The sequence below is a fragment of the Salmo salar genome, chromosome 05 (assembly GCF_965601325.2).
Source record: "Salmo salar chromosome 05, fSalSal1, whole genome shotgun sequence".
Lineage (NCBI taxonomy): Eukaryota > Metazoa > Chordata > Actinopteri > Salmoniformes > Salmonidae > Salmo > Salmo salar.
The window spans coordinates 13025282-13052075 of record NC_138295.1 but is presented as its reverse complement, the minus strand read 5'-3'; the positions used below and the strand labels follow the sequence as shown (position 1 = coordinate 13052075).

At 43.9% G+C, this 26794-nt stretch overlaps 4 protein-coding genes across 7 annotated transcripts; 2 read left to right on the top strand and 2 right to left on the bottom strand.

Moving 5' to 3' along the window:
- The first annotated feature begins 276 nt into the window (after positions 1 to 276).
- On the top strand, positions 277 to 8879 carry hc127 (Hepatocellular carcinoma-associated antigen 127). Of its 2 annotated transcripts, none has more exons than XM_014198748.3 (5): positions 277 to 484; positions 1863 to 2034; positions 7673 to 7845; positions 7925 to 8114; positions 8237 to 8879. In XM_014198748.3, the coding sequence occupies exons 1-5, from the start codon at positions 432 to 434 to the stop codon at positions 8348 to 8350; spliced, it is 702 nt and encodes a 233-aa protein (XP_014054223.1). In that variant the 5' UTR covers positions 277 to 431; the 3' UTR covers positions 8351 to 8879.
- Positions 8873 to 11853, bottom strand: LOC106604264 (uncharacterized). The gene is made up of 3 exons (XM_014198749.3): positions 11832 to 11853; positions 10669 to 11595; positions 8873 to 10530 (listed from the first exon to the last, which is right to left on the bottom strand). The coding sequence occupies exons 1-3, from the start codon at positions 11851 to 11853 to the stop codon at positions 10508 to 10510; spliced, it is 972 nt and encodes a 323-aa protein (XP_014054224.3). The 3' UTR covers positions 8873 to 10507.
- A 602-nt stretch (positions 11854 to 12455) lies between these two features.
- Positions 12456 to 16039, bottom strand: cuedc2 (CUE domain containing 2). Of its 2 annotated transcripts, none has more exons than XM_014198754.3 (2): positions 13964 to 16039; positions 12456 to 13490 (listed from the first exon to the last, which is right to left on the bottom strand). In XM_014198754.3, exon 2 carries the CDS (start codon positions 13474 to 13476, stop codon positions 12637 to 12639), a length of 840 nt encoding a protein of 279 aa, XP_014054229.1. In that variant the 5' UTR covers positions 13477 to 13490; positions 13964 to 16039; the 3' UTR covers positions 12456 to 12636. The 2 variants fall into 2 exon arrangements, with proteins under 2 accessions (XP_014054229.1, XP_014054228.1); XM_014198753.3 differs by having other exon boundaries at positions 13660 to 16026.
- A 4225-nt stretch (positions 16040 to 20264) lies between these two features.
- LOC106604272 (ankyrin repeat and SOCS box protein 12) lies at positions 20265 to 25176 on the top strand. 2 transcript variants are annotated; one of them, XM_014198757.3, is made up of 5 exons: positions 20265 to 20368; positions 22991 to 23184; positions 23524 to 23706; positions 23938 to 24466; positions 24720 to 25176. In XM_014198757.3, exons 2-5 carry the CDS (start codon positions 23023 to 23025, stop codon positions 24851 to 24853), a joined length of 1008 nt encoding a protein of 335 aa, XP_014054232.2. In that variant the 5' UTR covers positions 20265 to 20368; positions 22991 to 23022; the 3' UTR covers positions 24854 to 25176. The 2 variants fall into 2 exon arrangements, with proteins under 2 accessions (XP_014054232.2, XP_014054233.2); XM_014198758.3 differs by having other exon boundaries at positions 20358 to 20442.
- Positions 25177 to 26794: the final 1618 nt, after the last annotated feature.

Here is a 26794-nt window from a genome sequence, read left to right as displayed (position 1 = left end):
GATATCTATGGGTATTTCATTATTTGTTTTTGGCTATATTGCATTTTGTTTTTTTGACATAAGGGCAATGAAATGTACCGATATTTACGTATAGTTGCATATGTTTCTAAGCTTGGGTCCCAGGAAAACACAGAATCTCTCATTTGGGTCCCAGGCTGAAAAGGTTGAAGAACCCCTGATGTAACGGGTTTTATCAGATGTTTCAGTGCCAGACGGTCACTGTGTAACAGTTTCCAGCGGGGGGCACTGCTTTACCCAGCGCATGCGTGCTGTGTAACAGTTTCCAGCGGGGGGCACTGCTTTACCCAGCGCATGCGTGCTGCTTCATAGCGCATGTCACGGCTGAAGGTATTGTGTTTTTATTAGCTAGCTGGGTAGACCACCCTGTCCTTCCATTAACATCTAACTTATCTGGGCCTAAAGTCAAAACCATGGGGGACGAACAAGAGATCATGTGCAAACTAGAAAACATTATGGAAATACGGTAAGGATTGTTTTCTTCTTCAAAGAAACCACATCTGGTAAATCAGGTAGCAGGATGGCTCAGGAAAAGTGCAGCGAGAAGCTAATATTAGCGTCTTGGCTTTGTTATTGAGCTAGGAAGCTAGCTATATGTGGAGACAGCCTTGATCAAGGTTAGCCAGCAGTGGTGACCGTTCTATTGTTCTTGAAAGAACTGCAGATAAACTCTCGCTTTTGTTTTGCACAATTGCTTGCTAGTTATGTATTATGCATAACCAATCCAGCTGTTTGCATCAACAAAAATCCAGATGCGAAGTGCTTTGTCAGATTAGCGGCTAGCTGGCTACTTAGCTAGCTTTTTGTCATTAGCCAGGTAACGTTAGCTAATAATTGGCTAACCATGGTTGGTGGTCCGGGTCCCCCAATGCAAATTAGCACATTGTTGAATAGATGTGACGCTGATTAGCTTGGCATCAGTAGAAAAAAAGATGTCTAGACAATAATTACTCCAGTTATAAGAATGGCATGTCGTGCACGAATATGTCGGTTATGCATGCATTAGATTACTTATTTGCGTGACAAATATTCTCGCTCCTTATTTCATAAACGAATCTATTGAAACAGCAACACAATAATACACTATGATGTCTCGGGTTCTGGTCTTTCTTGAAAAAAAGTATTTTTATCTGAAGAGGCTAACCTGGTTAAATAAAGGAGAAACAGTAGAAGATGCCTTAGGGCAATTGGTTTCTGAAGCATGATTGAGGGATGTGAAGTTGAACTGACAGAATGTTGTCTTTGTGCCCTCTACCCTGTAATCACATTAATACTTGCAATTGTAAATAGTGCAGTGGTAGGTAACCACCTAATGCTGTAGAATTGGTAACTGGATCATCGGTAAGTAGCCCAGTGGTAGGTAACTACCTAATGCTGTAGAATTGGTAACTGGATCATCGGTAAGTAGCCCAGTGGTATGTAACTACTGAGTGGTGCAGCAGTCTAAGGCTCTGCATCTCAGTCCTAGAGGCGTCACTACAGACCCTGGATCAGCAGTCTAAGGCACTGCATCTTAGTGCTAGAGGTGATACTACAGACCCTGGTTCGATTCCAGGTTGTATCACAACTGGACGTGATTGGGAGTCCCATAGGGCAGCACACAATTGGCCCAGCGTCGTCCGGGTTAGGGTTTGGCCGGGGTAGGCAGTCATTGTAAATAAGAATTTGTTCTTAATTGACTTGCCTAGTTAAATAAAGGTAAAAAAATGACCGAATGTTGTATAATTGGTAACTAACTACTAGTGCATTTGTAAAGTATGTACTTTGTTACATTGGTAACAAGGGGTGTACAGTGATAACTAAGTAGGAATGTATTGGTTAAACTGTGTTTTCTATCATTTCAGGAATAAGACGGTACAGATGCAGAAGATCAAGTCTCGTCTGAAGTCAGAGTTTGAGTCCCTAGAGTCTGAGGAGAAACATCTGAAGGAATACAAACAGGAGATGGACCTCCTCCTGCAGGAGAAGATGGCCCATGTAGAGGAGCTACGACTCATACATGCTGATATCAACGTGGTGGGTAGAGCGAGAGCGAGAAAGAGTGTGTGTGAGAGACAGAAGCCACTATTTGACTTCTGAATGCACAAAATGATTTTAAAAAGTAACTCATGAAATTTGTTTTGTTATTTTGTTTGAAAAACAGACGTTTTAGGCTTAGTTATAGTGAAACCTCAATTCTGGTGTGTTCATTTTGACAGTTAGTTACAAAACATTAAAAACACCTTTCTAATATTGAGTTGCACCCCCTTGCCCTAAGAACAGCCTAAATTTGTCACGGCATGGACATAAGGTGTCGAAAGCATTACACAGGGATGCTGGCCATGTTGATGCCGATGCTTCCCACAGTTGTGTCAAGTTGGCTGGATGTCCTTTGGGTGGTGAACCATTCTTTATACACACGGGAAACTGTAGAGTGTGAAAAACCCAACAGCGTTGCAGTTCTTGACACAAACCGGTGCGCCTGGCACCTACTACCATACCCCGTTCAAAGACACAAATCTTTTGTCTTGCCCCTTCACCCTCTGAATGGCACACATATACAATCCATGTCTCAATTGTCTCAAGGTTAAAACATCCTTCTTTAACCTGTTTCCTCCCCTTGAAGTGGATTTGACAAGTGACATCAATAATAGCTTTCAACTGGTTTTACCTGGTCAGTCTACATCGTGGAAAGAGCGGGTGTCCATAATGTTTTGTAATTTGGTCTTTTAGTAGTATATCTAGCTCTTTTTGCCCCAGTGGTTCAACTCTACCATTGAAATTGTGATGTAGAGGCACCTGGAGAAGGTTCCTATACGTCACCTCAAGGGAGGGGTTCGGTATGAAATCCACTCCCTTCTAGATGTGCTGGGTGGTACCACCTTCTGGTTTCGTATAGAAACAAGCACCTTATTTGGCAATAATGTTGGTAAGTGGAGTGTGACATATTTTGCTTGACGCTTCCTTGACTAGACTACTGGCATTACACAAAATTCAAAAGGCAGTAAGGCACACAAATTCTACATTTTGGTTTACCGTTTCATGCACATCTATGTCAAATCAAATGTTATTAGTCACATGCGCCAAATACAACAGGTGTAGACCATACAGTGAAATGCTTACTGACAAGCTCCTAACCAACAATACAGTTTAAAAAATAGGAATAGGAATAAAAGGAACAAGTAATTAAAGAGCAGCAGTAAAATAACAATAGCGAGACTATATACAGTGGGGCAAAAAAGTATTTAGTCAGCCACCAATTGTGCAAGTTCTCCCACTTAAAAAGATGAGAGAGGCCTGTAATTTTCATCATAGGTACACGTCAACTATGACAGACAAAATGAGGGGGAAAAAAAAAAAATCGAGAAAATCACATTGTAGGATTTTTAATGAATTTATTTGCAAATTATGGTGGAAAATAAGTATTTGGTCACCTACAAACAAGCAAGATTCCTGGCTCTCACAGACCTGTAACTTCTTCTTTAAGAGGCTCCTCTGTCCTCCACTCGTTACCTGTATTAATGGCACCTGTTTGAACTTGTTATCAGTATAAAAGACACCTGTCCACAACCTCAAACAGTCACACTCCAAACTCCACTATGGCCAAGACCAAAGAGCTGTCAAAGGACGCCAGAAACAAAATTGTAGACCTGCACCAGGCTGGGAAGACTGAATCTGCAATAGGTAAGCAGCTTGGTTTGAAGAAATCAACTGTGGGAGCAATTATTAGGAAATGGAAGACATACAAGACCACTGATAATCTCCCTCGATCTGGGGCTCCACGCAAGATCTCACCCCGTGGGGTCAAAATGATCACAAGAACGGTGAGCAAAAATCCCAGAACCACACAGGGGGACCTAGTGAATGACCTGCAGAGAGCTGGGACCAAAGTAACAAAGCCTACCATCAGTAACACACTATGCCGCCAGGGACTCAAATCCTGCAGTGCCAGACGTGTCCCCCTGCTTAAGCCAGTACATGTCCAGGCCCGTCTGAAGTTTGCTAGAGAGCATTTGGATAATCCAGAAGAGGATTGGGAGAATGTCATATGGTCAGATGAAACCAAAATATAACTTTTTGGTATAAACTCAACTCGTCGTGTTTGGAGGACAAAGAATGCTGAGTTGCATCCAAAGAACACCATACCTACTGTGAAGCATGGGGCTGGAAACATCATGCTTTGGGGCTGTTTTTCTGCAAAGGGACCAGGACGACTGATCCGTGTAAAGGAAAGAATGAATGGGGCCATGTATCGTGAAATTTTGAGTGAAAACCTCCTTCCATCAGCAAGGGCATTGAAGATGAAACGTGGCTGGGTCTTTCAGCATGACAAAAACACCGCCCGGGCAACGAAGGAGTGGCTTCGTAAGAAGCATTTTAAGGTCCTGGAGTGACCTAGCCAGTCTCCAGATCTCAACCCCATAGAAAATCTTTGGAGGGAGTTGAAAGTCCGTGTTGCCCAGCGACAGCCCCAAAACATCACTGCTCTAGAGGAGATCTGCATGGAAGAATGGGCCAAAATACCAGCAACAGTGTGTGAAAACCTTGTGAAGACTTACAGAAAACGTTTGACCTGTGTCATTGCCAACAAAGGGTATATAACAAAGTATTGAGAAACTTTTGTTATTTACCAAATACTTATTTTCCACCATAATTTGCAAATAAATTCATAAAAAATCCTACAATGTGATTTTCTGGATTTTTTTTCTCATTTTGTCTGTCATAGTTGAAGTGTACTTATGATGAAAATTACAGGCCTCTCTCATCTTTTTAAGTGGGAGAACTTGCACAATTGGTGGCTGACTAAATACTTTTTTGCCCCACTGTACAGGGGGTACCGGTGCAGTCTATGTGGAGACTATATACAGGGGGTACTGGTACAGAGTCAATGTGGAGACTATATACAGGGGGTAACGGTACAGAGTCAATGTGGAGACTATATACAGGGGGTAATGGTACAGAGTCAATGTGGAGACTATATACAGGGGGTAACGGTACAGAGTCAATGTGGAGACTATATACAGGGGGTACCGGTACAGAGTCAATGTGGAGACTATATACAGGGGGTACCGGTACAGAGTCAATGTGGAGACTATATACAGGGGGTAACGGTACAGAGTCAATGTGGAGACTATATACAGGGGGTACTGGTACAGTCAGTGGAGACTATGTTACAGGGGGTACAGAGTCAATGTGGAGACTATATACAGGGGGTACCGGTACAGAGTCAATGTGGAGGCTATAAACAGGGGGTAACGGTACAGAGTCAATGTGGAGGCTATAAACAGGGGGTAACGGTACAGAGTCAATGTGGAGGCTATATACAGGGGGTAACGGTACAGAGTCAATGTGGAGGCTATATACAGGGGGTACCGGTACAGAGTCAATGTGAGGGGGCTATATACAGGGGGTATCGGTACAGAGTCAATGTGGAGGCTATATACAGGGGGTACCGGTACAGAGTCAATGTGGAGGCTATATACAGGGGGTAACGGTACAGAGTCAATGTGGAGACTATATACAGGGGGTACCGGTACAGAGTCAATATACAGGGGGTAACGGTACAGAGTCAATGTGGAGGCTATATACAGGGGGTACCGGTACAGAGTCAATGTGAGTGGGCTATATACAGGGGGTATCGGTACAGAGTCAATGTGGAGGCTATATACAGGGGGTACCGGTACAGAGTCAATGTGGAGACTATATACAGGGGGTACCGGTACAGAGTCAATGTGGAGACTATATACAGGGGGTAACGGTACAGAGTCAATGTGGAGACTATATACAGGGGGGTACCGGTACAGAGTCAATGTGGAGACTATATACAGGGGGTACCGGTACAGAGTCAATGTGGAGACTATATACAGGGGGTACCGGTACAGAGTCAATGTGGAGACTATATACAGGGGGTACCGGTACAGAGTCAATGTGGAGACTATATACAGGGGGTACTGGTACAGTCAGTGGAGACTATGTTACAGGGGGTACAGAGTCAATGTGAGTGGGCTATATACAGGGGGTATCGGTACAGAGTCAATGTGGAGGCTATATACAGGGGGTACCGGTACAGAGTCAATGTGGAGACTATATACAGGGGGTACCGGTACAGAGTCAATGTGGAGACTATATACAGGGGGTAACGGTACAGAGTCAATGTGGAGACTATATACAGGGGGGTACCGGTACAGAGTCAATGTGGAGACTATATACAGGGGGTACCGGTACAGAGTCAATGTGGAGACTATATACAGGGGGTACCGGTACAGAGTCAATGTGGAGACTATATACAGGGGGTACCGGTACAGAGTCAATGTGGAGACTATATACAGGGGGTACTGGTACAGTCAGTGGAGACTATGTTACAGGGGGTACAGAGTCAATGTGGAGACTATATACAGGGGGTACCGGTACAGAGTCAATGTGAAGACTATATACAGGGGGTACCGGTACAGAGTCAATGTGGAGACTATATACAGGGGGTACCGGTACAGAGTCAATGTGGAGACTATATACAGGGGGTACCGGTACAGAGTCAATGTGGAGACTATATACAGGGGGTACCGGTACAGAGTCAATGTGGAGACTATATACAGGGGGTACCGGTACAGAGTCAATGTGGAGACTATATACAGGGGGTACTGGTACAGTCAGTGGAGACTATGTTACAGGGGGTACAGAGTCAATGTGGAGACTATATACAGGGGGTACAGAGTCAATGTGGAGACTATATACAGGGGGTACCGGTACAGAGTCAATGTGGAGACTATATACAGGGGGTACCGGTACAGAGTCAATGTGGAGACTATATACAGGGGGTACCGGTACAGAGTCAATGTGGAGACTATATACAGGGGGTACCGGTACAGAGTCAATGTGGAGACTATATACAGGGGGTACCGGTACAGAGTCAATGTGGAGACTATATACAGGGGGTACCGGTACAGAGTCAATGTGGAGGCTATATACAGGGGGTACCGGTACAGAGTCAATGTGGAGAATATATACAGGGGGTACCGGTACAGAGTCAATGTGGAGACTATATACAGGGGGTACCGGTACAGAGTCAATGTGGAGACTATATACAGGGGGTACCGGTACAGAGTCAAAGCGGCGGCACCGGTTAGTCTCTCTCCCCTTCTCTCTGTTGTTTTTGGAAGAAAGCTAAATGTAGTCCAGGAGTATACATTTAATTCGTAGCTACATCCATTTTAACAAGAACTAGAGGACAATGGTGGTCAGAGCAACAATTTTTTTTGTTTTTACAATATTCATCCCGTGCCCACACACTCCTAATTCTTCTAAAAAGTGAAAGCATACCTGTGAGAGGGGTCGCCCTGGTAGTAGTTGTATGTTGTTATACAGTATCCAAGACCAGTCTGTGAGTTAATTTGACATTGGGGAAAAAGAGCTACAGTGTAAATACTGCAATGCGGGTTGGATTGAATTGAGCCACTAATCTTCATTTTCAAGGTGATAATTGCGCTTCTCTCCCCAACAACACCTTATTTCAACAATATATTTTGCGCCCAATGGGGAATTCAAATGTACACCTCAAGTGGTACTAGATGTCAGGAACTCTGCCACCCACAACTTCTCACCTGAATGCATTTTTTAAAGGTGAAGGGGTTGAGTTACCCTTTAATAGTTAATGTATTTCTCTCCTTCTCCTCCCCAGATGGAGAGCACTATAAAGCAGTCAGAGAACGACCTGAACAAGCTGTTGGAGACGACGCGGAGGCTCCATGACGAGTACAAACCCCTGAAGGAACATGTAGACGCCCTGAGGATGACCCTGGGCCTTCACAGACTGCCCAACCTCAACGAAGAGGAGGAGAAACTCTCTCTGGAGTCAGTACACATTATATACACACACACTCACACACACATCAACTGTTCTCTGTGCTATCTTCTATCTCTGTCGCCATAGTTACTTTGAGAAGCAGAAGGCTGAGTGGCAGAAGGAGCCTCATGAGCCCACCATCCCAGAATCCCTTGCAGCAGCGGCTGCCGCGGCCCAACAGCTCCAGGTCTCCCGGAAACAAGATGCTCGCCAGACTGCCACCTTCAGACAACAGCCTCCTCCCATGAAGGTACACAGTACACACCCTCCTATGAAGGTACACACATACACACTCCTCTCCCGTCTGTGTACCAACACAATAATGACACTGTACTGACGTCTGTGTGTCTACATAGTAATAACACACTAACATCTCTGTTCTCTCTGTCCTCTCTCCAGGCCTGTCTGTCATGCCACCAACAGATCCATCGTAACGCTCCTATCTGTCCACTGTGTAAGGCCAAAAGTCGCTCCCGCAACCCCAAGAAACCTAAGAGGAAGCCTGACGAGTAGACACACACTCCTACTACCACCTCATATTGCTAAATTTCACATCTGGAATTCAGTAATACATGTCATAACCTTTCCCCATGCCATGGAACCTACATTTAGTGTAATCGTCATTATCCTAAGTGTTTTCTTTTTAACAGTGCTTGAGTGTTGAAATGTAATTGTTAACTTTAAGGTTTAATAGAACCTAACCATGTTATATGCAATAATTCACAATATTATACTGTAACTGTACCCATGTTGTGATTGGTTCTGGCATTACATGTAAAACATACTGCATTTACTTGTTACTCTGTATTTAACATGTTTGCATTGCATGAACACTTTCCATGGCTGAACTATAATGACTGTGCTGTAACGGTTTGCGATGATATGAAAGTGGGTTCATTGTTGGAGTGTATAACCCAGGAAGTTGTTCTAATGTTTACTGAAGGCATAATGGACGGTCAAGGACTGAGAAAACCATGATGCTTATTTGCTTTTAACAGTGTTGTATGTGAAACTTGAAGACAAAAATAAAGTGTATTTTGTACTGCAGTGTATTTTCTTTTATACTTTAAGATGAATCTCATTATACACATGATCAATGACAAGCAGTGAAAGTCACAGGCTGAGTCACACAGGGCTCTGATGAGAAGTAGTGCAGTACATAGGGAATATTTCAGATATGTCCACATGGTGATAGTGCCAGTATGAAGGTACAGTTCTTGTACTGCTGTCAGGTTAACATTCTGGGCCTTCAGGATGACATTGCGTTGGCAGGGTACATCCAGATTCCTGTTCTGTCTCCAAGGTAACCCCAAGTTGCTGTCTTCCTCTGGGCTGCAGTTGTTCCCAGATCCTGCTGGGGGAGGCTCCTCAGCAGCTCACCCAACAAACATACTGGGAAAATCTCATTTGCATTCTCCTGGCGTCCTCTTTCCCTGTCTCATGAAAACCCATTGGATGAGAAAGATACAGGTACCTCCTCCAATGGGCTTAGAGGCGGCGGTGAGAGGAGCGTCCTACAACACTGATTAATATTCTGTTCTCATAAGATGTGGTGTTCTTGGGACTGTTTGCCATTCAGAGGGCCTTTTAAGTGACCAGGAACATAAGGACAGAACTATAATAACATGGCAGCAGCTACAGGACCTAAACAGAGAACAGATACAGTGAGCAGTCTAAAGTACTGTGTGTGTTGTACCCTGTTTCACCCTGTTGCAGTGGTGTGTGTTGTGTTTTGTTGCAGTGGTGTGTGTTTCACCCTGTTGCAGTGGTGTGTGTTGTGTTTTGTTGCAGAGGTGTGTGTTGTACCCTGTTTCACCCAGTTGCAGAGGTGTGTGTTGTACCCTGTTTCACCCAGTTGCAGAGGTGTGTGTTGTGTTTTGTTGCAGTGGTGTGTGTTGTGTTCTGTTGCAGTGGTGTGTGTTGTGTTCTGTTGCAGTGGTGTGTGTTGTGTTCTGTTGCAGTGGTGTGTGTTTCACCCTGTTGCAGAGGTGTGTGTTGTACCCTGTTTCACCCAGTTGCAGAGGTGTGTGTTGTGTTGTACCTATTGCAGAGGTGTGTGTTGTGTTGTACATGTTGCAGAGGTGTGTGTTGTGTTGTGTTCTGTTGCAGAGGTGTGTGTTGTGTTCTGTTGCAGAGGTGTGTGTTGTGTTCTGTTGCAGAGGTGTGTGTTGTGTTCTGTTGCAGAGGTGTGTGTTGTGTTCTGTTGCAGAGGTGTGTGTTGTGTTGTGTTCTGTTGCAGAGGTGTGTGTTGTGTTGTGTTCTGTTGCAGAGGTGTGTGTTGTGTTGTGTTCTGTTGCAGAGGTGTGTGTTGTGTTGTGTTCTGTTGCAGAGGTGTGTGTTGTGTTGTGTTCTGTTGCAGTGGTGTGTGTGTTGTGTTGTACCTGTTGCAGAGGTGTGTGTGTTGTGTTCTGTTGCAGTGGTGTGTGTTGTGTTCTGTTGCAGAGGTGTGTGTGTTGTGTTCTGTTGCAGAGGTGTGTGTTGTGTTGTACCTGTTGCAGAGGTGTGTGTGTTGTGCCCTGTTACAAGTGTGTGTGTTGTACCCTGTTGTAGAGGTGTGTGTGTAGTTTATCCTCCAGTGTGTTAGTGTCTAGTTGAGTAGTCTTCCTCCTGATGAAGGTGTTCAGGGACAAAGCTGCCTGCTGCTGCACACACACTCCACACACTGATGGGTCATGCAGCTCCGTGTCCATTGCCTGTTAATTAACACACACACACACACACACCACCACACACACACACACACACACCCCGTGTGTCAGTAAATGACACAGCCAGTAGGGACATGCAGCTCAAAAGATATAGACGTTATGTGAAGAGAAATATTATTTTACCCATCTCATCTGTGAATGTCTGGGGCTTCAGGGCAGAGATGAGCTGTAGGGGGACCAGCTGGGTCCCAGTCTGGGGCTTCAGGGCAGAGATGAGCTGTAGGGGGACCAGCTGGGTCCCAGTCTGGGGCTTCAGGGCAGAGATGAGCTGTAGGGGGACCAGCTGGGTCCCAGTCTGGGGCTTCAGGGCAGAGATGAGCTGTAGGGGGACCAGCTGGGTCCCAGTCTGGGGCTTCAGGGCAGAGATGAGCTGTTGGGGGACCAGCTGGGTCCCAGTCTGGGGCTTCAGGGCAGAGATGAGCTGTTGGGGGACCAGCTGGGTCCCAGTCTGGGGCTTCAGGGCAGAGATGAGCTGTAGGGGGACCAGCTGGGTCCCAGTCTGGGGCTTCAGGGCTGAGATGAGCTGTAGGGGGACCAGCTGGGTCCCAGTCTGGGGCTTCAGGGCAGAGATGAGCTGTAGGGGGACCAGCTGGGTCCCAGTCTGGAGCTTCAGGGCTGAGATGAGCTGTAGGGGGACCAGCTGGGTCCCAGTCTGGGGCTTCAGGGCTGAGATGAGCTGTAGGGGGACCAGCTGGGTCCCAGTCTGGGGCTTCAGGGCTGAGATGAGCTGTAGGGGGACCAGCTGGGTCCCAGTCTGGGGCTTCAGGGCTGAGATGAGCTGTAGGGGGACCAGCTGGGTCCCAGTCTGGGGCTTCAGGGCTGAGATGAGCTGTATGGGGACCAGCTGGGTCCCAGTCTGGGGCTTCAGGGCTGAGATGAGCTGTTGGGGGACCAGCTGGGTCCCAGTCTGGGGCTTCAGGGCTGAGATGAGCTGTAGGGGGACCAGCTGGGTCCCAGTCTGGGGCTTCAGGGCTGAGATGAGCTGTAGGGGGACCAGCTGGGTCCCAGTCTGGGCAGCAGGGTTGATCCTTTCCTTGCAGGGTCCAGACACTCACTGCCTCTGCTGCCTACCCCTCTGCAGCCCTTTCTCCTGTCTCTCCCTCTGTCCTTTAGGATTGGGGGCTTCCCCTCTCCTCTCTTGGATGTTCTCTGTGTACTTGTATGACCATCCTCCTCCACGTCTCACTCTGCAACCCCTACCTCCCCCTCCCTCGGAGGGCTGCTCTTTCCCCCTCTCCTCCTGCCTCTCCTCTCACTCGCTGCTGTAGTTTCTGTGTTCTGTGTACTTATATGACCATCCTCCTCCATGTCTCACTCTGCAACTTCTGCCTCCCCCTCCCTTGGAGGGCTGGTCTTTCCCCCTCTCTCCTCCTGGCTCTCTCTCATTTCCCTATCCTGCAGTTTCTGGGTTCAGCTGATTGTTGACCTGTGTTATCATTCTCCAGAAGTAGCTCTCCAGTGCCTCGCTAGTAAAAAAAAAGGCCCTTTTCATGCTGCAGGAAATACCACTTCCAGTCTAAGGAACAACTCCCGCCAACATGGCGCCGCATGTTTACAAGGTCGCTAATAACTTATTTTAGTAAAAAAAACGGATATTTTTATTTTATAAAAGAAATGGGTGCACAGGCTCAATGGACTAAACTTACCCTTATATGAGGAATAAGGTATTGTGATAGAGCACTGAAAATAGTGTTTTGAAACAGACCCCAAATCATTTCCCCCTGCCAGGAAAAATATCCATAAAAATGATATCTGTACCATGTCAGACCTGCTGAAATGGAAGAAAACAGTACACAGTTTGGACATAAGAGAATCAAATGTAGCGGTTCCACAAGTCTTATACACACGGCCAGCCCACTACCAGAGCACATGCCGACCCACCTAGAGAACAAAACAACGATGCCAGAGAATCACTGCAAAGGAGAAATTATATTCCAAGCAAGACGATGGCCACACATTTTTCAAATCAGACACTTACACATACCAAAAACAAGCATGTTCCATAACCAAGCAAACAAAAAAACAAGGCATTGAGAAAGGATGTAAACAACACAGTCAATGGCGGGTGTTCCGCAGAGTGCCAGTCAGTCATCAATGGAACCTGTATTTGCGTGCGGGTTTGATGCTGACGTAAGTCTTCTTCACCTCCTCCGTCTCCTCTTTCTTCACCAGTTGGTACCGCTCCCCTTTTGTGGTCACCACCTGGTTGCTGTGGTAACGCACCAGTTTTTTAGGGGCATCTTTAGGTGCAACAGGCCTGTGTGTTTTCTTATCTTCCTCCCTGTCCACTAGCATGTACTTCTCCAGGATGCTCTCTTTCATCTTCTGCTCTGCCTGAGGGGAAGCCATCTTCCCATGGTTTACGTTTAGAGGTGTGTGGCTGAGCTGGATGTCACCTTCGATGATGAGGCGGACAGCCTCCTCCATGTCACCTTTAGCAATGGACAAGGCACTCCTGGCCTCTGATAGTCTGCACTTGGGGAACATCTCCAGAAGGAGCGGCTCCTGGGCCTCCCACTCAGAGAATGGCACCTTGGCGGTGGCCCCCTCAGTCTGTGTAGTAAGGCAGTGCATCTCTCTCACAGGAGAGCCAGTGGAGGTAGCGCCTACTGTCAGTGGGACCTCCATTCTAGCCTTTGGCACACTATTTTCTGAACTCCGGGCTGTGGCTAGTTTTGAAGCCAGGCTGAACATCATATCACAAACGTTAACACTGTCAATTTCAGCAAAGCCAGGAATGTAGGCCTCCAGCATTTCTACAAAGACCTCCACGTCAAAGTTCTCCTCCACGCTCTCCTGAGATCCCAGATCCTCCAGGACTCCAGTGATGTAGGGAAGCAACACATCATCCAGGGAACTCAGGTCTGCTTCGGGAATGCATGTCTGGATGAACTCCTGCAGGGTATCGTGGATTATCTTGTGAAGGTCCATAATGGGCTCAAAACCTGTTAACAAAAAAACAATACCAAATTCAGATTGATTCAAATGTGACGACAGAAATAAACGGGATTGCGAATTATGCCGCCTTTAACCGAACTATACGTTATCACGAATCATTACGAGTTGATGATAGCTAGCTAGAAGTAAACAAAACGAAAACAAAATGAATCGTACCGGCGACCGCTGACTGTGAAGCAGGCAAGAATGGCTAACGTAACTTCAGGTTTTCAAAGGTTGACCAAACCGAAATAATATCAAAGAAAGTGGACACTATGATATATTATTTTCAGGATTTTCTGATCTATTGAAGGACAACAATCACGTAATCAGAAGAGATGACGAGAATCGGATTGACGTTAACTATCTATAGTCGCTAAACTGGCTAGCTACAATAGCAGAACAAAAAGCTAGCAAGCCTAAACGAATATCGTTGTAGTAAAGTGCAACAAAAACTACGACGTGCAAATACAAATCTAACCTTAAAACGTGCAAGAAATAAAATGTTGTTCCAATTGTGTATCTACAAACTGTGTGAATAATTAGCCAGCTAAGAGATTAGAAAGACTGCTAGCAACTCAAATGTTTACACACGAATAACTACAATAGAACCATTTCCCAGCGAGTTCAGCGCTGTCAACAATCATTCCTTACCGCCACCTATAGAACTGGAGTGGGATTAGATCATGAAAAGGATCATAAAAGAAAAAATAACATTACTTTAAACTAAACCTTCATTTGTTCGCTTATATGTCACATTACTCCATTATATGTAAAAATATAACCTACACGTGTATTTTCCTACGACACTGACTTTGCTGATCACTACTTTATTCGGGAAAAGTGTAATTAAGACTGAAGTGGTTGTCTCACCAAGCCATTTTAAAATGAATGCACTTATTGCAGAGCGTCTGCTAAATGACAGAAATGTAAATGTAGCCAAGGCCTGTCTGTCATGCCACCAACAGATCCATCATAACGCTCCTATCTGTCCACTGTGTAAGGTCAAGAGTCTCTCCCGCAAGAATCCCAAGATGAAGCCTGACGAGAGTGCACACTCACACTCTCCAACTACCACCTCATATTGATACATTTCATCGCTGGAATTCAGTAATACATGTCTTTATAACCTTCTCCATGCCATGGAACCTACATTTAGTGTCATCTTCATTATCCTGTGTCTTCTTTTTAAATCAGTGCTGAGTGTTAAAATGTAATTGCTAACCTTACAGTGCATTCATAAAGTATTCAGTCCCCTTCACTTTTTACAGATTTTGTTAAATTACAGCCTCATTCTAAAATTGCTTAAATTGTTTTTCCCCCTCATCAATCTATACAAAATATCCCATAATGACAAAGCAAAAAGGTTTTTGAAAAATGTTAGCTAATTTTAAAGAAAAGACAAAAACTGAAATATCACATTTACATTAGTATTCACTCTTTACTCAGTAGTTTGTTGAAGCACCTTTGGCAGCGATTACGGCCTCGGTTCTTCTTGGGTATGACGCTACAAGCTTGGTACACCTGTATTTGAGGAATTTCTCCCAATCTTCTCTGCAGATCCTCTCAAGCTCTGTCAGGTTGGATGCGGAACGTCGCTGCACAGCTATTTTCAGTCCGGGTTTTGGCAGGGCAACTTGTACCGAAGCCAATCCCTCATTGTCTTGGCTGTGTGCTTAGGGTCGTTGTTCTGTTGGAAGGTGAACCTTCGCCCCAGTCTGAGGTCCTGAGCGCTCTGGAGCAGGTTTTCATCAAAGATCTCTCTGTACTTTGCTCCATTCATCTTTCCCTTGATCCTGACTAGTCTCCCAGTCCCTGCTGCTGAAAAACATCCCCACAGCAGGATGCTGCCACCACCACGCTTCACTGTAGGTATGGTGCCAGGTTTCCAATGGTGATTTTAGCGTGTAAATCTTGGTGGGGGAAAAAAAGTGGAACGCATGCCAGAAAAGCATATGGACAACATAACGCAACACTAAACAATACATGAATTGCACTATAACGGTGACAAACGGTGCCCGCAAACATAACAGCAGTCCCAACATCTTACCACTGCTACCCTTGGCTATCAGCGGAGCCTTGTCTGGCAGCGAAACAGTTCATTCTGCCTCATTTACTGCCTTTTAAAAAAACATATCTGATATGGTTGACTTGCTTAAACAAATGTGGTTTCTACAGACAATTGAGATGTACAAACTATGGCAGAAGGCGACGACAAGCAGATAAGAGGCAATCCGCAATTTTCATTAAGACAATGAGCGAGCTAGGACGGACGTAACGTTAGTCAATATAACTATTTGTTTAGCACTTTTGAAATGTACGCGACAGAATTCAGAACATGGGCCGTTCTTAAAGTGTTCTCCCTGTACACCAAGTCAGAACCATAGGATGAATAAAGGTAGGCATATAAGCAGACAATGAAAGCTCTTAAAATATTAGATTTTTTACATTTCTCTAAAACAGGTTATAAGCTACAGTAGAACAGTCAGAACAGTAGGCGAAATTAAGAGGGGTAAATTATTAGGGTGAGGCACATGGGATACTAACATCTTACCCAAGTGCAGACTATCAGAGGCCAGGAGTGCCTTGTCCACACAGCCACTGTCACTGATTCCTTCCAAACCACTCGTTGAATTTGCGATTTCCAACTTAATGTTTATGTCCAATGGCCAATGAGCACCGATATGTTTTATCTATAATTTCTCTTCATTATTTCTCTTCCTATGACAAGGATTAAATTGGATTTGCCAGTAGACTGTCGTCTTGATTCATGATGATGACTGCTAGCTAAGATTGGGAAAGTATGATGTTGACATGATCAGTCCAATCAAAGCTACTGTACATATAACGTGATTTGAAGTCATTTTATCTGTGGCCAATGACCTTGAGCCTTCATGGATGGGCACTTCTATGGCAGCAGCCAAAGGGCTAGAATTTTCAATGTACCGAGTCAATGTGCGGGGGTACAGGTTAGTTGAGGTAATTTGTACATGTAGACAGGGGTAAAGTGACTATGCATAGATAATAAACAGCGAGTTTACAAGCAACAAGTCGAGATCTGTATTCGCTAAAAGTTTTTATTCAAAGAATGAATTTCGGCATCCTATGGAAGGACCGCGGTTGTACAGGACAAACATAAGTATCAACTGATGGTGACTCAATGTTGTTGCTCGCATATCACCCAACCAGTTATCAAAACACAACTCCGCCTCGACACAAGCCAACGGAGTTGAGCGTTCTTCAGCTAATGTTGCTATTGGTTCTAACATTAGAAATGTAAAACATACTGCATTTACTTGTTACTCTGTATTTAACATGTTTGCATTGCATGAACACTTTCCATGGCTGAACTATAATGACTGTGCTGTAACGGTTTGCGATGATATGAAAGTGGGTTCATTGTTGGAGTGTATAACCCAGGAAGTTGTTCTAATGTTTACTGAAGACATAATGGACGGTCAAGGACTGAGAAAACCATGATGCTTATTTGCTTTTAACAGTGTTGTATGTGAAACTTGAAGACAAAAATAAATGTATTTTGTACTGCAGTTGGAATTGTATTTCCTTTTATGCTTCAAGATGAATCTCATTATAATACACATGATCAATGACAAGCAGTGAAAGTCACAGGCTGCAATCCAGTTCCACGTAGGGCTGTCTCGAAGCAAAAGTAGTTCACTAGGGAAAAGGGTGCCATTTCTGCTATGCTCAGTCACATGGCCAGCATGAGGGTACACTTAGCTCAGTTCTTGTATTGTCGTCAGGGTAACCCCAGATTGACGTTCTCTTGTCTGGGTACATCCAGATTCCTGTTCTGTCTCCAAGGGAACCCTAAGTTGCTGTCTTCCTCTGGCCTGCAGTTGTTCCCAGATCCTGCTGGGGGAGTCAGAGGGCTTGGGGAGGCCCCTTAGCAACTCTCCCAACAGACACACAGCGTCCTACAACACATGAGAACACAGGTTACTTCCCCCACTACACACCCTATATTCTTTCTGGGACAGTTAGTAGTTTAGACGGCCATTTTGGCACAGAAACCTAAAATAATAACAGAGCAAAGCAGGGAATGTATTGACAAGACGGAAGCAGAAAGGAACACCACAATTGAAGATCCTGTACTCTATGTGCAGTCCGTCTTCCTGTGTTGTACCCTGTTGTAGAGGGGTGTTGTACCCTGTTGTAGAGGTGTGTTGTACCCTGTTGTAGAGGTGTGTTGTACCCTGTTGTAGAGGTGTGTTGTACCCTGTTGTAGAGGTGTGTTGTACCCTGTTGTAGAGGTGTGTTGTACCCTGTTGTAGAGGTGTGTGTGTAGTTTATCCTCCAGTGTGTTAGTGTCTAGTTGAGTAGTCTTCCTCCTGATGAAGGTGTTCAGGGACAAAGCTGCCTGCTGCTGCACACACACTCCACACACTGATGGGTCATGCAGCTCCGTGTCCATTGCCTGTTAATTAACACACACACACACACACACACACACACACACACACACACACACACACACACACACACACACACACACACACACAGTGTGTTAGTAATTGCTGCAGACAGTCAGCCTCACCCCCATAGAGAGATATGGCTGAGAGATACAATGAGGCTAAACCAAGGTAGACCCACCAGAACTGATATACAGTTACTATGCCCAGATAAAGTGTCAGTCTCACCCGTCTCATCTCCTCTGTGAAAGTCTTCATCTTCAGGGCAGAAATTAGCTGTAAAGGGACAGGCTCTCCTGCAAGGTCTTCGCACTCCCTCTGTCTCCTCACAATCTTTTCCTTCTGCCTCTCTCTCCTCTCACTCACTGCTGTAGTTTCTGTGTTCTGTTTTCTGTGTATTTGTATGATCATTCTCCTCCACGTCTCACTCTGCAACACCTGCCTCCCCCTCCCTCGGGGGGCTGTTCTCTCCCCCTCTTCCCCCCTCTCCTCCTGGCTCTCTCCTCCAGTTTCTGGGTTTAGTTTGTTGTTGACCTGTGTTATCATTCTCCTGCAGTAGATCTCCAGTGCCTCGTTCTCCTCCATACCCAGGGTCAAGAAAAAGCCATTTTCACGCAGCCGGAAATGCCACTTCAATGTCTAGGGAACACAACTTTGTTGCATTTGTTTATGACGTTGCTAACGTAACTTCGACTTTCAAAGGTTGAACAAACCGACCTAATATCAAACACTGTGGCCACTATGTGATATTATTTTTCAGGATTTTCTGATCAACTGACGGACAACTGAATCACGTAACGAGAGGAGTTGACGAAAGTTGGATTGATGCTACCTAAACTAGCTAGCTGTACTGCTTCCAGCAGACCATAACGTCTAGCCTCAACGATTATAGTAAAATGCACACAACTACAACGTACACGTAACATAAAATATCTAACCTTGTTGACGCAATTATGTATCCCCAAACTTTGTGATGAATTAGCTAGCTATTATATAAAATGTAAAATGCTTTAGCTAGCAAGCTACCCAACCAAAACTACAACAGAGCAACAATCTTGTTCTTGCGAGCGCAGTGCTGCTAACAATGAGTATTTACCGCCACCTAGCGTACTGGAGTGGGGTCGATGAAGAGGCTCCCAAAAAGAAAAAGTTAATATTTAGAAATACTTTTGGCTAAGCTCAGTTGTTATCTGCCTGCTTATATATTTTTATATGACAACATTTGATGTAAATCATGATGCTTTATGATATTATATCATAGTATACTTTATTACCTGCGTGCATTTTATTGTAGAAACGTATATTGTAGGTAGGCATAATTAAACTACAAAAGCAGGCCTACTTTGAGAAATTGGCTACATTTTCAGGTCAGTTATAAGGACAAAGTAATCTAAGCTATAAGCAAACAATGGTTACATCAAATAATTTCCCTTCCATGTGTTTTTGAGAGGCGGAAACAGACTTCACTTCCCAAAATGCCTGGAATGTGTAGATCATCTTGGAAAAGAATGTAAGATGACCACCATACTTCTACAAATGCAGAGGTCTTCTTGATCATGGTTCTGCGGGCAGGGCAGGGCTGTGTGAACAGCTGATAGTCTACAACAGCCTCTCTGACAGTCAGACAGCTGCGCACAGACTATAAGATCGCTGCCAGTCACAGTGTAAACTAAAGAAATGGAGGTGATGACAGGCCTGTTACACGTAGACACAATACAGCACAAATCATTTATCTTAAAGGATTTCACTACAAACTTACACTCTTTAAAAAAAGATTTGAAACCTAAAGGGTTAAAGTTACTTTTGGTGAGCATGGCAAGCTAAAATGAAAACAGACTGAAGTAAGCCCATCTGATTTCAGATCACACATCATCGAATGACATGTTTGCTGGTACAGTAGTCTAGTGGTGTATTTCTACTACTGACCATCAGTTCTAGAAGTGCTGCCTTATCATGTAATCTTTACTCAGGACACAGTGAAACACCAGGGAATACCAAGGCCCCTGCCCACCAACCCAACTCACAGCCTGAGTGTCAGTGTCACTAGTCTATCACCCATCTAATTATAACCCCCCACAGTTCTCCAAGAATGGAAGTTTAGATAGGTCCATCTGTGGGACTAAAAATAGCCCCCCAGCAGCACCCAGCCAGCCAGACCCCCTCTCTGCTCTGCTGTGTTAGACAGCAACACATATGCACACCCGTGCGCGCACACACACACACACACACACACACACACACACACACACACACACACACACACACACACACACACACACACACACACACACACACACACACACACACACACACACACACACACACACACACACACACACACACTCAGCTCTCAGCTCTCAGACCCCAGTCCCTGTGTGGATACAGCAACACATTCCTCTTGGAGTCTCCTCTTCCTCCATGTGACCAACGGACCATGGAGTTATAAGAGAGTGGTAAGTGTTTACTACCAACGTCCTGATTAACATTGTTGGCAGAAAAATCCCTGTTTGGTGACCCTGTAGGTGAGGTAAGTAGAAAGCATTGTTAACCACCATTTGCTGTGTGGCTATGGGTCTTTGGATTATGGTAGCTATAGCAGGAGTTAAATGGGGAATGGGATTCTGTCTGGGTTGGAAGTTTTTTACAATCCCCAAATCTGTTGCTTTTTGATCGTATTTTCCATGATCATATTTAGAAATATTTCATTTTCTTAATCCATTTCCCCATTATACCCTCTCTGCAAACTTGTGCAAACCCATATGGTGAGGATGTGGATTTCACTAATTTAACCCTTGCATAGTATTGTCTATTTCAAGAAGTGCTCATCCCACTTGGCTTCCAATAACACATTTGTCTGAGAGTAAATGAACTGAATGTTATATATTATTCTGTGAACTGGGCTCTATGTAGTGTGTGAGAGATGCATGTAGCACAAACATTCCCAGCACTTAAGTGGCCTATCTATTTCTGTCTCTATCTATTCCTATCTATTGTCTATTCCTGTCTATTATATATTCCCTGTCTCTATCTATTCCCTGTCTCTATGTATTACTTTCTATTATATATTCCCTGTCTCTATCTATTCCCTGTCTCTATCTATTCCCTGTCTCTATGTATTACTGTCTATTATCTATTCCCTGTCTCTATCTATTCCCTGTCTCTATCTATTCCCTTTCTCTATGTATTACTTTCTATTATAGATTCCCTGTCTCTATGTATTACTTTCTATTATATATTCCCTGTCTCTATCTATTCCCTGTCTCTATGTATTACTTTCTATTATATATTCCCTGTCTCTATCTATTCCCTGTCTCTATGTATTACTTTCTATTATATATTCCCTGTCTCTATCTATTCCCTGTCTCTATGTATTACTTTCTATTATATATTCCCTGTCTCTATCTATTCCCTGTCTCTATGTATTACTTTCTATTATAGATTCCGTCTCTATCTATTCCCTGTCTCTATCTATTCCTGTCTCTATCTATTCCTGTCTCTATCTATTCCCTGTCTCTATCTATTCCTGTCTCTATCTATTCCTGTCTATCATCTTTTCCTGTCTATATCTATTCGTTGTCTCTATCTATTCCCATATCTATCTATTCATATCTGTTATCTCTTCCTGTCTATTATATTTTCCTGTCTATTATATTTTCCTGTCTATTATCTATTCATGTCTATTATCTATTCATGTCTATTATCTATTCATGTCTCTAGCTATTCCTGTATATTTATTCCCGTCTCTATCTAGTGCTGTCTATTATCTATTCCTGTCTCTATCTATTCCTGTCTATTATCTAATCCTGTCTATTATCTATTCCTTGTCTATTGTCTATTCCTGTATATTATCTATTCCCTGTCTTTATCTATTCCTGTCTCTATCTATTCCTGTCTATTATCTAATCCTGTCTATTATCTATTCCTTGTCTATTGTCTATTCCTGTATATGATCTATTCCTGTCTATTATCTATTCCTTGTTTATTATCTATTCATGTCTCTATCTATTATCTATTCCTGTCTCTATTTATTCCCATCTCTATCTAGTGCTGTCTATTATCTATTCCTGTTTATTGTCTATTCCTGTATATTGTCTATTCCTGTCTCTATCTATTCCTGTCTATTATCTATTCCTTGTCTATTATCTATTCATGTCTCTATCTATTATGTATTCCTGTCTCTATTTATTCCCATCTCTATCTAGTGCTGTCTATTATCTATTCCTTGTCTATTATCTATTCATGTCTCTATCTATTATCTATTCCTGTCTCTATTTATTCCCATCTCTATCTAGTCCTGTCTATTATCTTTTCTTTGCCTCTATCTAGTCCTGTCTATTATCTATTCCTCTCTGTTATCTATCCTGTCTCTATCAATTCCCTGTCTCTATCTATTCCTGTCTCTATCTATTCCCTGTCTGTTATCTATTCCTGTCTATTATCTATTCCCTGTCTCTATCTATTCACTGTCTTTATCTATAGCTGTTTCTATCTATTTCCTGTCTATATCTATTCCTGTCTCTATCTATTCCCTGTCTGTTATCTATTCCTGTCTATTATCTATTCCATGTCTATCTATTACTGTCCTGAAGCACAGATGAGCCATGGCTGGTACAAACCCAATCAGTTTAGCTATGCCTGTATGTCTGTATTCTCCCTGTCTTGGTCTGATGCCGGTGTCTGATTCCAATTCTCCCTCCGAGGATCTATAAAGGTTATTCATTAACTTAATTATATCCCCCCCCTCTCTCTCTCCTCTCTTTCTTCTCTCTCTCTCTCTCTCTCTCTCTCTCTCTCTCTCTCGATCTTCTCTCTCCTCTCTCTCTCTTTCTCCTCTCTCTCTCTTTCTCCTATCTCTCTCTCTTCTCTCTCTCTCTCTCGATCTTCTCTCTCCTCTCTCTCTCTCTCTTTCTCCTCTCTCTCTCTCTCTTTCTCCTCTCTCTCTCTTTCTCCTCTCTCTCTCTCTCTCTCTTTCTCCTCTCTCTCTTTCTCCTCTCTCTCTCTATCTCCTCTCTCTCTTTCTCCTCTCTCTCTCTCTCTCTCTCTCCTCTCTCTCCTCTCTCTCTCTCTTTCCTCAGATGGGGGAGTTGTAACTGTTAGTAGTAACAGTATGGTCCTAGACAGTATCATATACATCTATAGTAACAGTATGGTCCTAGACAGTATCAACAAACCCACCAACCCTCTCAAGATGAGTCTAATGGATGTCTCCAAGATCTTCTCTCTGCTTCAGCCCAAGGAAGAGGATGAGGAGGACAATGAGCATGGCCAGGTACAACCAATGAGCTTGCAGTGCTTTGTAACTTAGCAACCTATCACTGAGACAGCATCAGTAGACTTGCACAGCATCAGACCCACTGGAAAGATTGTAAGGGTGTGACTTCCAAGTCTACATGGGTGTGACCTAACCAGGGTCGTATTCATAAGGACCTAATTTACAAATGATGTCCAACCGAAAACGTCAACAAGCTTATTTTATTGAACAAGTTCAGATAGTACCTCCCTGCTTCTGTTTTTGTTTGTTTTGAGTGTAGGGAACACCACCAAGCAGTGCAGCCCAATAACACTGTGTCTGTGGTAAGTGGTGGTATAACACTCCTCTGTTCCCCAGGCTCTGAACCAGGCCGTGAACAGTGATGACGTGGTGGTGTTAGCTGAGCTGTTGTCCCAGGAGAGCTACAGAAGGTGTATCAACAGCAGAAGCGGCTGGGGCATCCCTGTGACCCCCCTACGGACCGCCGCAGCACACGGACATCTGAGGTGTCTGGAACTCCTGCTGGAGCACGGAGCGGAGGTGAGATGTGGTGATAGAGTACTTTGGACTAGCTTCTCGTACCCAGACGCCTACTCCTGGTTTAATTTACAGTCTGCACTTTTAGAGTTAAGGTTGATTCAAACAACAGCCATTTACTCTATGCTACTGTATACGCATGTTGTGACAGCTGCTGATGTAAAAATGGCTTTAGACATAAATGTGATTTAGCCTATTGATTAATTATTGTTTGGTGATTGATTGGTTTTGCAGGTGGACAGTCTAGATGTGAAGGCCCAGACCCCTCTGTTTACAGCGGTCAGTGGTAAACACCTGGACTGTGTTGTGGTCTTATTAAAGGCTGGAGCCGACCCCAACGGCAGCCCGTACAACAACTGTTCCCCGGTGCTGACCGCCGCCCGCGAGGGAGACGTGGAGGTCCTCAGGGAGCTGCTTCAGTTCGGAGCCGAGGTCGACGTCTGGCCCAAAGTCCCTGAGTGGGCCTCCAACGCCACAGCCTGCAGGGGACCCCTGTACATATCCGCTGTATATGGACACCTGGACTGTTTTAAGCTGCTACTGCTCCACGGGGCTAATCCTAACTATAACTGTAAGTCAGAGAAGATGCTGGCCAGGATCAAGCAGCCCAAGACGGTGTTGGAGATGTGTCTGAGGTATGGCTGTGGAGTGGAATACATACAGCTGCTCATAGACTTTGGGGCAGACGTGTATCTGCCCACGCTGATTATCGACAAGACCACCAAGCAGAACGAAGCGGTGGTGCTGCTGCTCAAGGAGAGAGGTGAGAACATCACACACACTTGTTTCACTTTTGTATCATATTTGTTAAACAGTCGTTTCATTTTTGTTAAACAGTTGTTTCAGATTCGTTACGTTTGTTGCACATAAGTTATACATTTGTTACATATTTGACGGTCACATATTCAGTCTGTTCTGTATCTCTAATTGATTGATGGTTGTTAATGATGAGAACATTGGAGACTTTCTCGTATTTCATTGAATTAACAAGAATCTCTGCTGTGTTTTATTTCCAGTTTGTCCCAATACTCTGATGTCACTGACACGGCTTGCGATTCGGAGATACCTCCCCATGGTTAATAAAATGACGTCCGTAGACCGCTTGGACATTCCCCAGATACTGAGGAACTACCTGAAACATCTCACCTGACCTCTATCTCCTGACCTCTGAACTCTGCATGAAGATGATGTCACAAATGGATACGCTATATGGCTGTCTCAACAGTGGATTCCTCTGATTCATCTCCACTGTTCTGAAAACACATGTTAGGAGAAAGCAATAGGGAGGATGATTTCTGCAAAACTTTCAAAAAAAGTGCAACAATTTCATACCATCCTCTTCTGTCTACTGAGTGCATCATGGGCTGCAAAGTCCAGTTTGTTCTGTTTGTATTGTAGGTGTGAATAATAATTATGCCAAGTTTGCCTTTGAATAGCTGTAGAGGTTTTATTAGAAGAAACATGTTTATTTAACTTAATCTCTGTGATTGAATTCAGCAAATGTTTGGAAAATGTAATCATTGGAAATTGGTTGAAGGATTCTGAAACTATGGTGAAGACACTGCCCTCTCCTGGACAGTTATATGAGTGCAGAGAGCTTCAGGAGAAACCTTTAGTAAGTGTAAAACTATGAGTAACCACTAGGTGTCACACTACCACTGTAAATGTATTCTCCGTCTATGAAATCACTTCTCACCATTGGCAAGTAATCTTTAGTCAAGCTAAAAACAATGTCATTTGTGGAATCTTGCTCGCATTAGGAGTGTCCTCGCTGATAGCTCAGCGACACAGTATTGTGTAGTGCATCGAACCAGGTTCAACCCAGTCAGCAAACAAACAGGGAAACAAGACATTGCCTTATTTGAACAGAAGGATTAGTACACAGACAGGATATTACATCACATTACAGGATAAGGATATCCTGTCTAACGTCCACATTGACCTTAGAACCCAGTTCAGTATATAGAGGTTTTAATTTCAACAGAAGTACAGTTATATCAATGTGGTTGAGTTTTTACAGAGTAATACAGCGTAATAATTCCCAGTGCTCTTTGATTACGTGGAAACATACACATAGACTTCTCCACGCTAACCCATTCACAGTTCCAGGGTTGTTTTTTTCCATTTCTACAACAAATCAAAACAAACCTAATCTAAGGCCAGAGAGAAAATATATGTTCCTGCTATTTGTACTGTACAAACATGGTGATGACATTTCATACTGACAGATAAAATAGAAGTCATACCAGAGTCCCCCCCCCCCATCCCCCCCCCCCCCCCCCCTCCCCCTAGATGGCAATGTGAATGTACAGTGAATAGCCTAGTAGCTCCAACTAAACTTGTTACTTGTCTTGTTATCTGTTTCAGTGTCCATACATTAGTACCCTGACTGTTCTGAAACCACATACTACTGTATAACCAACTAGAGAAAAGCAACAAGGATTTGTAATGATGACTGTGTGTACTTCCCAAATGGCACCCTATTCCCTGTATAGCGCACTACATTTGACCAGGGCCCATTGGGACTATATAGGGAACAGGATGCCATTTGGGATGAAACCAGTGCATCATATGTATAATGGCTGATACAGATTTCTCCTTCCTTTCAGCCCTAAATATAGACTCACCCGGCCAACAACAGAATCAAGGGCTTATACTGTCAATGACTAAAACAACAACATTAATATCAACATAATATACCATATTACATTTCATAAATATTTGTGATAATATTGTAAGGAAAATAAATAGTGTGTCCTAAATGCACCTGAAAGAATCCATAACTGTGTTGAGTAGAGCTGCTGACATGAATAGATAGAGTACATGAATGTATTCAGGACGATGGTTACATATAGCTCCTTCTACCAGGTTTCTTATTGGTTCAGCATAAATACATGCTAACGCCATGAACAGTAGATAGAGCTCCTATGTGGTGTGCCGTTGCCATAGAGAATGACCCTTTTACCTGGAATCTGTTCTGTAGGAGTAGTTCTGTAGGAGTAGTTCTGTAGGAATAGTTCTGTAGGAGTAGTAGGATGCCAGAGAACTAACTGATCAAATGAACACATGATTTATCAAAGTATAAACTAGA

Bases quoted from the DNA above. Each gene is read 5' to 3' on its own strand.
- cuedc2 (XM_014198754.3), bottom strand. From the start codon at position 13,476: ATGGACCTTCACAAGATAATCCACGATACCCTGCAGGAGTTCATCCAG.
- LOC106604264 (XM_014198749.3), bottom strand. From the start codon at position 11,853: ATGGAGGAGGATGGTCATATAA. The intron at 11,596-11,831 runs GTACACAGAACA...AGAGGCAGTGAG, and splicing joins GGAGGAGGATGGTCATATAA to TGTCTGGACCCTGCAAGGAA. The intron at 10,531-10,668 runs GTAAAATAATAT...GTTAATTAACAG, and splicing joins GACATTCACAGATGAGATGG to GCAATGGACACGGAGCTGCA.
- LOC106604272 (XM_014198757.3), top strand. From the start codon at position 23,023: ATGGTCCTAGACAGTATCATATACATCTATAGTAACAGTATGGTCCTA. The intron at 23,707-23,937 runs GTGAGATGTGGT...TTGGTTTTGCAG, and splicing joins TGCTGGAGCACGGAGCGGAG to GTGGACAGTCTAGATGTGAA. The intron at 24,467-24,719 runs GTGAGAACATCA...TTTTATTTCCAG, and splicing joins GCTGCTGCTCAAGGAGAGAG to TTTGTCCCAATACTCTGATG.
- hc127 (XM_014198748.3), top strand. From the start codon at position 432: ATGGGGGACGAACAAGAGATCATGTGCAAACTAGAAAACATTATGGAA. The intron at 485-1,862 runs GTAAGGATTGTT...CTATCATTTCAG, and splicing joins GAAAACATTATGGAAATACG to GAATAAGACGGTACAGATGC. The intron at 7,846-7,924 runs GTCAGTACACAT...CTGTCGCCATAG, and splicing joins GAGGAGAAACTCTCTCTGGA to TTACTTTGAGAAGCAGAAGG.